The following is a 12,885-nucleotide window of genomic DNA, read 5'->3' as shown; positions in this document are numbered from 1 at the left end:
TTAGAGAACACCTCTAATAGTGCCCCACAATTTTTTCCAGGGCACAGTAAATGTCTTATTTCTAATATGAGCTGTTTTTATTTTTTACTTTCTTTTAGAATCTACCACCATTCCTGACACTGCCACGCCTACCCTCCCTCCTCACGAGGAGACAAGTACTGCCCACAGGACACCAGGTAATCAAACAGGGCACCTTACATGAATATATTACTGTAGTGAATGAGATCAGATCTCATTACAGAGTGGAAATCAATAAATTCAATCATATCTATGTGTATTACGAAGACTAGACTAACATGTATTGAGAATATCAAGTAGAGCATGCCATTCTATTCAGTCATGAGTGTTTAGATAAGCAAGCATTTCAGTATATCACACATGCACTCATACACTTTTATTTACATTACTCTGCAGTGTAATTGCAGCCTTGCTTTTTCCCAGAGCTCTAATAACAGATTGCCACCCCTCCAATTGTACACACTGTGTTGATGAGTAGAGGCTCGCAGCATGAACGCTAACATTATGCTAACTAGCATAGCAGCATGCCTTTGGATGGATGGCTGACGGAGGCCTGCTAAATGCTGAGGCACAGTGCTCCATGTAGATGAGGCTGTGCTGGAGTGTGTCAGTGTCTGCATGTTAAAATAGCACCAGCAGCAACAGAACCAGTCAGTGCATATACAGTGAGGCTGGAATCTTTCACATACAGTCAGATAGTAAACTGTCAGGTACAGTGAGACAGGAATCTGTCATGTATCGTGAGGCAAGAATCTGTGCATAAAAAAAAAAAAACATACAAATTTTCATTTACTTTTATTTATATGTTTACATTTTTGGTTTTAATAAATAATATTGAAAATATTGTTTTTGGCCACTGAAAATATTTCTAGATTTTTAAGAAGAAAAAAAGTTCCTACTTTTTCTAAATTTACTTTGCATTGGCAGAGAGAAACTTCATTTTGTACTCTGCATGTCACCAAATGATGCATTCTGTTTTCCATGCCCACCCTACTCTTCCCATTCAAGCCCAAGAAAAAAAATAATCACATGGAAAGCGTTTTTCAAGTGCTCAGCTCGCACAAAAAGCTGAAAACTAGGCCACGCTCACCCTGTGGGCTCTGATCCCAATCTATGTTTCATTAGTTTCTTTTCCTTCTTCTCTCTTATTTGTAAACAGAGCTTTCCAGAGCCATGCCAGGGAATAACCAGGCAGGCCTTCTCTCGACGGTGCAGCTTTTCACAAACACAGAACAGACATTAATGTCGAACAAAGCTACACGGCCAGTCACTCACAATTCTGTGAAGGTTATTTACTGAGCAAAACATTGCTGTTCCCTCTGAGGATGCCATTACTTATTATATTTAAACTATGATCAGCAAAAGTAGGATTAGTTATGAATCAGAATTGATGTGAGCTGTCATAAACACCTTCATCCAGTTGCTCACGTACACACTTCCGCCACAGGCCCCCAGCTTTGGGACTGCTCTTATTAATTAAAGCTGTTCGATGTGTATGCGCCAGCCCTGCGTCGCTGCCAAATCTGTCCCCTGTCTCTCTGCAGAGTTCTTTTTTAAAGCGACTGCATTCCAAACATTCTGAACTGGCATTCTATTTCTCTGGCATTCTGAGTGTGTGCACAGCACAGTTTGCCAAATGGCACACAGCCCAATCCCATTCTCCTCCCTTCTTCACTTTCTATCTCTTTTCTGTTTCTCCTTAACCTGTGATTGTCATTTCAGACCCCTCTACAAGGGTTTCTGGGGAGTTGTGTTAATCATTTTACATATGTAGTCAAAGGGGCTGTAAGCGTTTTTTTAATGAATATCACGCAGGAAATGTTCCTACATGTCAGTTATCACTCAAATAGGTGTCTTGAGATATCAGGATATATTTAGACTGTTGAAAGGTAGGATTTTGGAGAGTTAGTGAAACGGTTAACATCGCTTACAGCACCTCAGAATTAATTTTGTCAAGGATTTGGAGCTCCAGAGTAATTTATTCATATGATATTAATCATACTCAGTCACATGTGTCAGAATTCCATCTGCACCATTGTTATTTATGTGGATATATTTCATTTGTGCCAGTTTCTTTAACTAATCTTTCTTTTTTTCTCTCATTTCAGAACCCTTCGCTGCATTCCCCCCTGAAATGACTGGTAAGTTTTCTGGCATATTGTCATTTCCTGTGCCAATGTTTGTGCTTCCTGCTTGTTGCCTAGTAGCTTGCATCACCTGAAGGGCTTTTGAGAATCATTAAACTTTTGGTTGAGCTTCACACCAGCAGCACATTGGGATTCTGTAGAGACTGTTTCCAATCCCACAACAAAGTTTACGTGAAGTGTGATTCAGTGCCGGTGCAGTTTGTTTTTATTTGTGCATTTTAGTGACATTGGTGACTTTATGTCAAATCATTGCTGTCATGATTATTGTCCTCACCATCATTATTGTCATATGGATATTTGGAGCATGGGCTGTATCCCAGCATGCATCTGCAGCCCCACATCACGTGCTGTGTTATATGGTGTCGATGTCATGCCTAAACATCATCAAATGTGGCCGTAGATTCAGTTGACATGCATGTCTCCCTCTGAAATTTCATTATGATTTCTCACTAAATTCTATAATAATATTCAATAATAATAATAATAATTTGTATTGCATCTTAAATATATAAATTGCTATTCAAGGTGCTTCACAGGTCAGAATATAAAATAAAAAAAATAGACACATCATCTGTCTGTTTCCCTATGGAATTTTTAGAAACTTCTGAGACAAAGTTGATGCAAAACATCAATGAGAACCGTTTTAAAATTATTTCAGCCTCCTGAACTATGATATCGTTCCTTTTGGGTGACATTGCACTGTTATTCTTCATCAAATTTTAAACTATCAAATAAATGCATACATACATACATAAATAAGTTTCTATACTAACAATTTTAAAACACTGTAATGAGAACAGCAAAACTCTGATATCGATGGTACACATCAAGTGTGTGAGCATTGCATTGGCGGTATGTTTGAGCTGCTGTGCTGCTATGGATGTCATGTTTATTCCCCAACAGCTGTATGATTGCAGTCAATCAGATTCAGCTGCAGTGGAATAATCCTCATACACTCCATTTTAAATGATTATGGAGCACACAAGCCCACTAATAACGTATTCCTTTAGTAACTACCTCCCTTTCTTTTAATTGAAGTGGAAATGATTCCCAGTGTAAGTAGATTCATTTTCCCATAGCAGTCAGAATTCCTAGATTAGATGCGTGCTTATGTATAGATGAGAGATAGATGAAATGGAGGGAATAGAAAGAGTGATTGGTGGAGGTTTGTGTGTGTGTACACACATGTGATGGGTGAGCAGTTTTCATGCACTGCTGGGTTGGGTTCATGGAAGACTTTGGCTTGAGGCAGATGAAGCTGGCACAGATCCATGCATGCAAGAAAACAGAACTTCCCCCAGAAAGAAAAACTACAGAGCTCACACACACACTCGCCAATATACTGCATTACAAAGGAACGGCTGAGAGAAGGTGCTGACATCGGTCGGTGTCTTATGGCACTATATGCTTTTATGACCTTTGCTTTTGGTTGCATATGAAATTAGCGCAGATTCCACATAGAATCAGCACAAACTATCTGAGATGTATTATCTGTTCACAACCATAAAATATGTCTGCACTCTTAATGTGATTTAGAAGGACAAAAGTCAGTCCGAACAGTTATCAAGTACCCGTGAAGGGGCCGCGGACAGGCGACGTGCATGTGCATTTGCGTGTCTGTGTTTGTTTTGTTTGTATGCAGCACCAAATCAGAGCACAATCATTCACGTTCAATCCAAGATGGCTTGAAGCTATGCAGTCTGCATGCCTCTCTACCCCAAGCCAACTCTTCTGTGTCTCTCCACCAGGGGGAGCCTCACCTGGCTGGAGCGACCCCACTGTTGACACGACAGTGTCCCTGCAGCCCATGCCCACCTACTGGTATTACGTAATAGCCGGAGGTGGCGCCATTTTCCTCCTGGGCTGTGTCACGTTGGTCATGGTGCTGTGCTGCCACCGCTACCACCTGGCGACCAAGAAGAGCCAGCACTCGGTGTCCTACCAGAGCACGTACACGGGACAGTACACAGGCGGCGGCGGCCCCGGGGGTCTCTCCGGACCTGGGGTGGAGCCGATGCTAACGATTAGGTTAGAAAAGCAAGAACCCTGCTCCCAGTGTTGAGATGACACCAATGAACCACTTCCTCCCGCTGTTTCAAGAGGAAGTCTAGGATAAGGTAAAGAAGATGTAGACACGTACAAGCACCTGAGTTGACGAGTTTTCTGTGACTCTTATGTGGAGCTCCAGTGCTGTGAACGAGGAGATCTGCTGTGCCGAAGGGACATCCAGCCAAAATTCTGACTGGCAAGGACCCCTTTTCCCCTTCTGTCTCTCTCTCTCTCTCTGTATGTGTGGATGGGAAACTTACTGTGAAAAGCTCTAATCTCCTGTTCATGACCAATCCTATTGTTCAGTCAAGAGAACTCGGCAGCATTGCCAAACTCTGAGGAGAGCCTGCAAACAGCGATGGGAGGGAGGCATTGGTACATAAAAGGAAAACCAGGAAACTTTTCCTTGCATGAGTGCCGCATCTCATGTGCACATAGGAACACTTGAGGCTTGAGGAGTTTGACAAGAAGTTTCAAAGAGACAAAAGCATGAACGTCGAACACTCTGGGACACATGTTCTTGCTAGAGAATCTGTGTCTCTTCACAGGATGTGTGTGGAAGGGTTAGGTACCACTGAATTGTTTATCTCCTGGTACCTCTACAAAGTGCTTAAGTTATGAGGACTGGTCCTTTTATCTTTCTTTAAGAGCTTGAGTAGAGCAATGGATTCGGTCCGCTCCAGTGATCTGTTTGGTCTCCTTTGACTATTGAATGAAGCATCTTAAAAGCATTTTGAAGGCTGTTTGTTTTCTGAGAGTTCATTTTGAGTATCTGTCAATATGTGTCTATATATAAACTCTTCTTTTCTGAAAGTCACTGGGGCTTTGGCACTTACAGTACGTCTGAAGAGATACAGTATGTTTTTTGCCTATATGCAAAGGTCACATGACCCCGCCTTAGCCAGCCTACTCCTCTGATTGGCCGACTGACTGACACAACATTGGCCTTAAGACGCTTCAGTGGCATTGGGCTAGTTCAAGCCGATCACTGTTCTTATTTATTATTTAATCCTTTCGTATTCACGCTCAGCCGAGATGAACCGAAGTGCATATGCAGTTAACTGATGTACTGATTTTATTTTTATAGCTAACGCTAAAGCAGTGTGTATTTGTGTGTTGTTTCCCCAGAGATTTTGATTACACATAGTCTTGTAAAAGAGCAGAAGCGGAAAGCTTTGTAAATCTGCCAAATGTCAGATGGTGCAAATAGCGCTTTGCTAGCTGATTTTGCTTCAGGGAGCGAGTTGGCACGTTAGCATGGTGGTTGGAGCCATTTCCAAGTCCACCTTCTATAGTGTCACTCAGTACACCTGCTGATGTCTTACTGACTCTTATCTTTTTTTGGGGAAGCTTTCTGCCAATTTATCAGTTGAATTAGAAGACAGCGAAAAACATAAATAGCATTTTGTTTTATTAACATTATTTGCAGATGACAATCTTGTTGCAGATTTTTTTCATCTTTAAACGGATCAAAACATACTATATATATGCAGGAGAACGTTTTAAAATGCACTTCAAAATAATTTTCCCTGTGTCCTGATGCGAGTATTTGCTTCATCTCTTTCATGTGCCACTTGAAACGTAGCAGTATACTTCTGAAAAGAAAACCATGCTATGGTCTGCAATGTTCTGTCCAAGTACATAGTATTCAGTGTTCTCTTCTGTGCTAAACAAACACAAAAAATAGGCGCCATCAGAGCTCAGGGTGGAAATTCCCCCAACAAAACATTTTCCTCTTTACACGTAAAGAGTCTGAGGCTTCATTTATTACTGAAAGCATCTGCCAGGCGGGCACGTCAGATTTTGGCTTCATCTAAAGCAACTGGGATGAAAGGAGAAAGTAAATCCTGATATCTTGTTATGTCCTCCATCTGGCAATAGGTGAAAATAATCCCCCATCATGGACGGGCTGGCCCTTTTTCGTCTGTTTATCTGCTCTTCACGAAAGAATGTGTGAGGAGATGGAAGGCGAGATCAAAGAAAAGCCTGCTCTAAATATAGACCTCCTCTGCAAAATCCAGGGTCTGAATGGGGTTTGTTTAAAACACAAAAGCACATGAAAGATCCTCGTAGACAACAAGAGAGACCACCTGACCCGGCAGTCCCATTGTAGAGCATTGTCTCCTCTTTTCCTTCATAATCCTCTATACAGTAGATTGTGTTCTGGGCAGATGGGACACATGGCAGCTTTTTATGCTAGACATCAATTCAGCTCAGTTTTGAGTCATGTGGTCTCTGTTGCACCGCCATATCGTGCAATCTCTCGCTTGTTTAAGGCAGAATTTGCCATATGCAACACATTTCTATGAGTTTCTGTGCCCCCAGTTGAATGTATATTGACGCCAGTGTCAAATGTGTCTGTCTTGTCTTGAGCAATTATACCATTTAACTCTTTACATTTTACACTTTTTCTGAAGAGTCCTGGTTGTTCATGTCTGTATGATTAATGTATGAATTTATATTAAGCTTTTAAACAAGTCGTGATGCTGTATTTAGTTTTTTTTAGTCTGAATGTATTAATTAATTTAAATTAATTTAATTCTCAGTTTTTTTCTTTACTATTTAATCTGAGTTGCTTATGAATGACATGTCAGTTGATCATAAAATGTTTTTAAATCTACTGTGGCTGAGACTTCCTTTGAACCTTTTCATATTTCTAATTAGGTAATGGACCAGATTACATTTTATTAAGCCCGTTTTAAGCATTCTTGCTCAGAGTTTTTTTCTTTTTGCTGTCTCTCAAAAGATATTAATGAGCAAAAGCACTCAGAGGGGGCCCCATATGAAGCCAAGAGTCTGTCTCTGATAGTACCTGCACAAAACAGCATATGCTTTCACCCCTCCTCAGAGACAGAGACCGGAAAAGGCAGTAGATGTCTAAAGTGTCTGTCTGGAGAAACTGAATTTTAATGTGCAAAAAAAATACTCCAGGTTGTAAACGGTATATGTTTTGCATAAAAAAAAGTAAAATATTCCATCTACATCATTTGAACTTGATTAAAACAGTTTGTCTATTGAAGTATTTAATCATGTTTACTGAACATGGCTTTTGGATGTTCATTATGTCGACATTGTGCTTAATGTGCATCAGTTTGATACAAGTTCTGATGGGTTTGTGGTTGTGTGCACTTTTTTGTCCCTTGTGAATGTGGGATTTTGACCCTGCCATCTATATAAGCTTTTTCTTTTCTCTTTACAACAGCATTTCAGCCTGTTCAGATACATACAGTATGGGGGTATATTTTAGCCTGTTGAATTTTGTGGTGTTGGAAATGTTGTATGGAATGTTACAATAAAATGATATTTTTCTACAAACTGCAGCTAAAGTGGTTTGTGCCCTTTTTATGGGTATTTGATGATGTATAACAGATGCTGCACCTCTATAGCTCCAGCTGTTTGTAACCAAGTCTGTGTGATCATCAGTGTACAGTTTTTGCTGTTTTTGTTGGCCATTTTGTGCTCACACATTGTACTGGTGTTACTGGCTCATGGAACAATAATGTTCTTCAGTTTGAATATTCCAAAATAGCTTTTTTGTATACTCATTTTGACATTGAGTATTTCATTTGGGTTGTGTTTGTCTTCCAAACAGAGCGAAGACCCGAAGACCTTGGAAATAATCGTTTATTCAATGGCAGAGAGCGCATTGGTCAAGGTAAGTCTATTTATTAACCTTCATGCATAGACTGATGTATTTTAATAATAAACACAAATGGGGTCTGAAACAGAAAGTACACAAGCATGCAAATGTGGACATGAATGCCTAGCCAATGCATTATAAGCGCACAGTCCCTTCGTTATTCGGCCAGTAACAGATTTCATGACTCAGGCGATAGAGTTACCTTCAGATGTCTGTGTCATAACAGAATGTAATATTATTCATGTAGCTTGACATATACAAGAATACAGCGCACTCAGCCAGATTCACTTCAAACTTTCTAGAAAGCTATTGCCTTGCTATGACAGCAGCTGACCGAAAAGAGAAAACTACAAGAATACTATACCACCTACTATTGCACCAATCATTCTGAAACGACACTGCAAAACATTTTTTATTAATCAGTATTTTATACTTGAAAAGCAAAACTTCTTTAAGACATTAAGTCTTGTTTTCAGGGTACTTGCATTCAATGACTATTCAATAATTCAATGACTGAAAAACATTTTATTAGAGTACAATATAAAATTTATTGTTTTGTCTCCTGTTTCCAGGTTTCCCGTTCCCTGCCTGGACCACACCCAACCCCTCACGAGAACCTCCAGTGACACGGATCTCAGAGAAAGACAACGCCTGGCTGTACACCCTTGATCCCATCCTGGTCACCATCATCGTCATGAGTTCCCTGGGCGTTCTGTTGGGAGCGGTTTGCGCCGGGCTCCTACTCTACTGCACATGCTCCTACAATGGCCTGTCATCCCGCAGCACCACCACGCTGGAAAACTACAACTTCGAGCTGTACGACGACATCAAGCACAAGGTGAAGATCAACCAGCAGCGCTGCTGCTCCGAGGCCTGATGGCAGCCGATCGGGAGAGGCGCTCTGTCCGCTTGTGAACTGGTGCCGGCCTGATCCAAAACTGAATGGACCTCACGCTGCTAATATAGGGCTGATCTCTGACCAGGATTATTGAAGGATCACTGGGAGCATAGAGGCTTCCTGTGGACAGCTCAATGGGAATGAATAGTGATCAACACATATCAACCTAATGACTTTCCCTCCTTCAAAAAATAAAAGAACTTTAAACAAATGTATATTGCTATAGATTTGTAAAGAAAAATGCAATCTAATAATGCTTGATGGAAGTTAGAAAAGCGAGAGAGGCACTAGGACTAGAAGACAGATTGCTTGTGAAATTTCGGCCTCCATTGTGTGAAAGCTGTGGCCTAGAATATTGTTGACATTTGCTTTAGTTTAGACTCGGGTCTTTTTGCTGACCCGCTTAAGTTCCCATTCCCGTCTTTGCCACTTTTCACAACCGTTTTGAAGTGTCAACGCCTCTTATGAAGGTTTTATACTTCAGTTCAGTCTGTTTGTAGCAGCAGGAAAGAAAACATGCTGTATTACATTCAGAAAAATCCTTTTAGATTGAAGTATTAGGATTGTCTTTTGTGTCTCTTTTTTCTCTTTTCCTTTTTTTTGTTTTTGTTTTTGACTGTTTGATTTCTCAGCATAGCGTTGAAGACTCTGTGTGGACAATTCAAACTAATTTATCGCAACCTATGGATTGCTAAGAATTCAGAGCCACTGAAGTAACAAAGACTCAAGCTGGCAGAGCGACTTTGGTGAAGGAGCTGAAAAATCCCCAAGCCACTTTCATGTACAAACAATCAAGCCTTAAGCAAACTGTTTTGGAGGAGAGCCATTTTGAAACACCAGTCCTTGGGTTTGAAGCCACTGGGGCCTCGGAGGAGTCAGGCCTTACACTTGCTTTCTTTCATTTCACCTGTCTGTTTACTCCATAGTTTATTTTGGGCTGTTGAAAATGAAGGCTAACAAGACCAGGTTTGGTGCAAGCCTGAGAGAAGGGTGAGAATTTCACAGAACGTTTCACCTCAAGGTGAAGAGAGCGATAGAACGAGTACACACATGGGGGAAGTGTGTGTACATTTCTTTATTGTACCTCAGACTGGCCTCTCGCTCCCCAGAGCCACACTGGGAGTTCTGTTGACTTGTGGGTAAGCGAGGGGGGTTGAGGGGCTCGTCTTATTAAGGAGTGCGGAAAGCAGCCGGAGACACGGATTGTTCAGTTGTTGGGGGAGAGAACGATGAAGAGGGAGAGATTGTGTGTATTCAGCTCAGTTTTCATTGGACTCTGTTAATTCCTTTCCAAGTGCCTTGGAGCTCTGGCCTGTTTTGGCTTTGCTGCAGAGCTGTGATAGTATTACCTCGTCTGTCTGGGACAGGCGGCCAACACCAAAAGACATGGAGATCCCGGCACTGGTCAGAACATTCAAAAATTGTTGTTTGTAGACTTTGTACAGAAAAAAAATGCTTTTTTATTGTTATTATTATTATTTAATAAAGTATGATTAACGATACTTTTGACTGGTGTGAACATTTTTTAATTTTTTAATTTTAAAATTTTAAAAAGTCTATCTATCTACTCAGTGAAGTGATTGATGCCCATGAGTATTATGCCGATATTTTTAGTTCCAATATTCTAGCTGACAACCAGCCTACATTTTTGACATCAACATGATTTTTGGGTAATTATGAAACATGCTGGAGATGATAAAAATACTTTTTGCATAATTCATTTTACTTATTTTACGGAATGAATTTTATTTTGTGCCTTAAATACATGCTACTCAGATATTTTTTTTTATTATTTACCAAGAAAGGAGTTGTTTTGATGCACAAAGTTGTTTTTTATTGTCTCTTATTTAAAAAAATCTTTCATTTAAACCCATGAAAATGCAGAACCTGTTGTAAATAGTTGTGAAAAATCAAAATAACTTTTTAAAACTGCTGTTCCACTATTAGCCCTTTAATTATGAAACATGCTGGAGATGATAAAAATACTTTTTGCATAATTCATTTTACTTATTTTACGGAATTAATTTTATTTTGTGCCTTAAATACATGCTACTCAGATATTTTTTTTTATTATTTACCAAGAAAGGAGTTGTTTTGATGCACAAAGTAGTTTTTTATTGTCTCTTATTTTAAAAAATCTTTCATTTAAACCCATGAAAATGCAGAACCTGTTGTAAATAGTTGTGAAAAATCAAAATAACTTTTTAAAACTGCTGTTCCACTATTAGCCCTTAGCAGTGTAGCGAATTTTAGCTAAACGACAGGAAATATGAATAATTAACCATAACTAGTTATAATTAACTATTCATATTTTAGATCCGCTGTAGATATTTAGCTGACCACTCAGGGTCAACTGTCTTGTCAATTCTAAGAACGTTAATTTCCTGGTTAAGGGAAATAACTTCTTACTGTACAATTCTACCAAGCTTGTAACGTAAATCTGCATGATTAGTGACTCCGGTTATGAGCAAACAATGAACACGTCAAGTGTGATACAAGTAAGGTTTTATTAACTACATATCTATCTATCTATCTATCTATCTATCTATCTATCTATCTATCTATCTATCTATCTATCTATCTATCTATCTGTCATCCATCCGTCTGTCTGTCCATTTGTCTGTTTGTGTACACATTCCATTCCACTTTACTGAGTTCCACTGCACATCGATCCTGTAGGAAAATCTCAAACATTGGTGGGGTAAATTTCACATCAAGTCCATTTCAGTCCCATTTAAGTTCAGCTCATCTCAGACAATCCATTTAAATCGGTTTGCAGTCTTAATTCAGCATCGCAACCTCGCTGTGCAGATGTGTTGAAGGGAGGCAGACGAGAGGTGAGCGCCACTGTCTCCAAAACACTGTCAGTTTATAGACAGCCCTTCAGACTAGACCACACACAATTCAACCGAACACATAACCTCCATACATGGACAGACGTTCAGAAGAAAAATATATCATTAAGTATATCATGTGATCTTGTATTTCACTTTAACACATAAATATAGAAAATAATGAACACAGAGAAACAGCATCACACCACATGAATAAGATATTCAGCTGTGCATACATTCAAAACTCTCATTTTAGAGCGGCTTGCTGTGCATCACGGCGCAGCAGTGGTCTCTGTCTCCGTCAAAACCCAGATCCCTGCAGATACAAGGGCACATTTGTTTGTTTCCTGTTTGATGTTGACTTGACTAATGATCCATGTGCATAATTATTTTGTTCTGGATCCTGACAGCCCCCGACCAAATAATATCATGAAGCGTCAGTTATGTGGCTCATTCAGGAATGTGCTGTCATGTGGATGCCTGCTATTTTCCCTCATTAACAGCGACGTCACGTTCGAGAAATGCAATTCACCATCCATTAAGGAGGAGTGAGGGGCACAGAACGGAGCAAGAGAATTTGTCAGTGATCAGGGCTGAAGCCTTTGCTGACTCAGTCTTGTGGTTTCTCTGATAATAGTTGAGAAGGCCTTGAATTGGACTCCCAAGCGCTAGTGTTACTGGGTGAGATTGTTTCCCTCTGCTATTTTTTGTGTCTTTCTAGAAACCTAAGATGTCTTGGGCCGAAACTCTCACATTGGGCTCTGTATAAACAACCTTGCTAAGGTCAATGAAATACATTAAAAATGTAATTGTTCAACAAAACTGCAAAAGATAGAATAAATGATCTATAGTTGATCTGATTCGTAGTTGCTCTGGGCACTGCAGGCAACATTTCACATTAATTAAAAACCCTTCTGGGTTATGTTGTGTGTATATATCTGACTGTGATTTTTTTTAAATGAATTTGCTGATTTATAAATTTTTTTGCCATATTCGCAACTCTTGTTAATGTCTTGTTCCTGGCCCTTGAATTGCATCTAATATTAAGGATCAATATACTCTCAACAAGACTAAACATTTTTGCTCTCATAAAGCTGCTTATCTTTCATAATAGTTACAAGCATTGCATTGCTTCCTTGCCAAAAGTAAAGTTCCAGAGTGAAGCTCTCACGAGTTGCACAGAAGCTGCTGATGGGAATAAATGTTTTACTACAGGCAGACCGGAGATCTGTAGAGAGCTGTCAGGAGCGTTTGAATCATATTCAAACATCTTCCCAGTGGCAGATGGCTGGAGATGGC

The 12,885-nt window shown here is 39.9% G+C and overlaps 2 protein-coding genes across 2 annotated transcripts in view; both read left to right on the top strand.

The window, feature by feature from the left end:
• The window catches only part of LOC107593021 (neuropilin-2-like), a 46,516-nt gene extending 46,314 nt beyond the window's left edge, over window positions 1–202 (top strand). The window contains exon 9 of the mRNA XM_016282601.1: window positions 99–202. Coding sequence (XP_016138087.1) covers window positions 99–202 — 104 coding nt within the window. The remainder of the gene's footprint in view (window positions 1–98) is intronic.
• A 1,927-nt stretch (window positions 203–2,129) lies between these two features.
• On the top strand, window positions 2,130–10,191 carry LOC107593002 (neuropilin-2-like). Its single transcript, XM_016282586.1, has 3 exons — window positions 2,130–2,159; window positions 7,807–7,869; window positions 8,427–10,191. The coding sequence occupies exons 1-3, from the start codon at window positions 2,153–2,155 to the stop codon at window positions 8,729–8,731; spliced, it is 375 nt and encodes a 124-aa protein (XP_016138072.1). The 5' UTR covers window positions 2,130–2,152; the 3' UTR covers window positions 8,732–10,191.
• Window positions 10,192–12,885: the final 2,694 nt, after the last annotated feature.

The sequence above is a fragment of the Sinocyclocheilus grahami genome, unplaced genomic scaffold (genome assembly GCF_001515645.1).
Source record: "Sinocyclocheilus grahami isolate Dianchi unplaced genomic scaffold, SAMN03320097.WGS_v1.1 scaffold162.1, whole genome shotgun sequence".
Taxonomy (NCBI): domain Eukaryota; kingdom Metazoa; phylum Chordata; class Actinopteri; order Cypriniformes; family Cyprinidae; genus Sinocyclocheilus; species Sinocyclocheilus grahami.
Note: the sequence above shows the minus strand (reverse complement) of the source record. Positions and strands in the feature narration are given on the sequence as shown.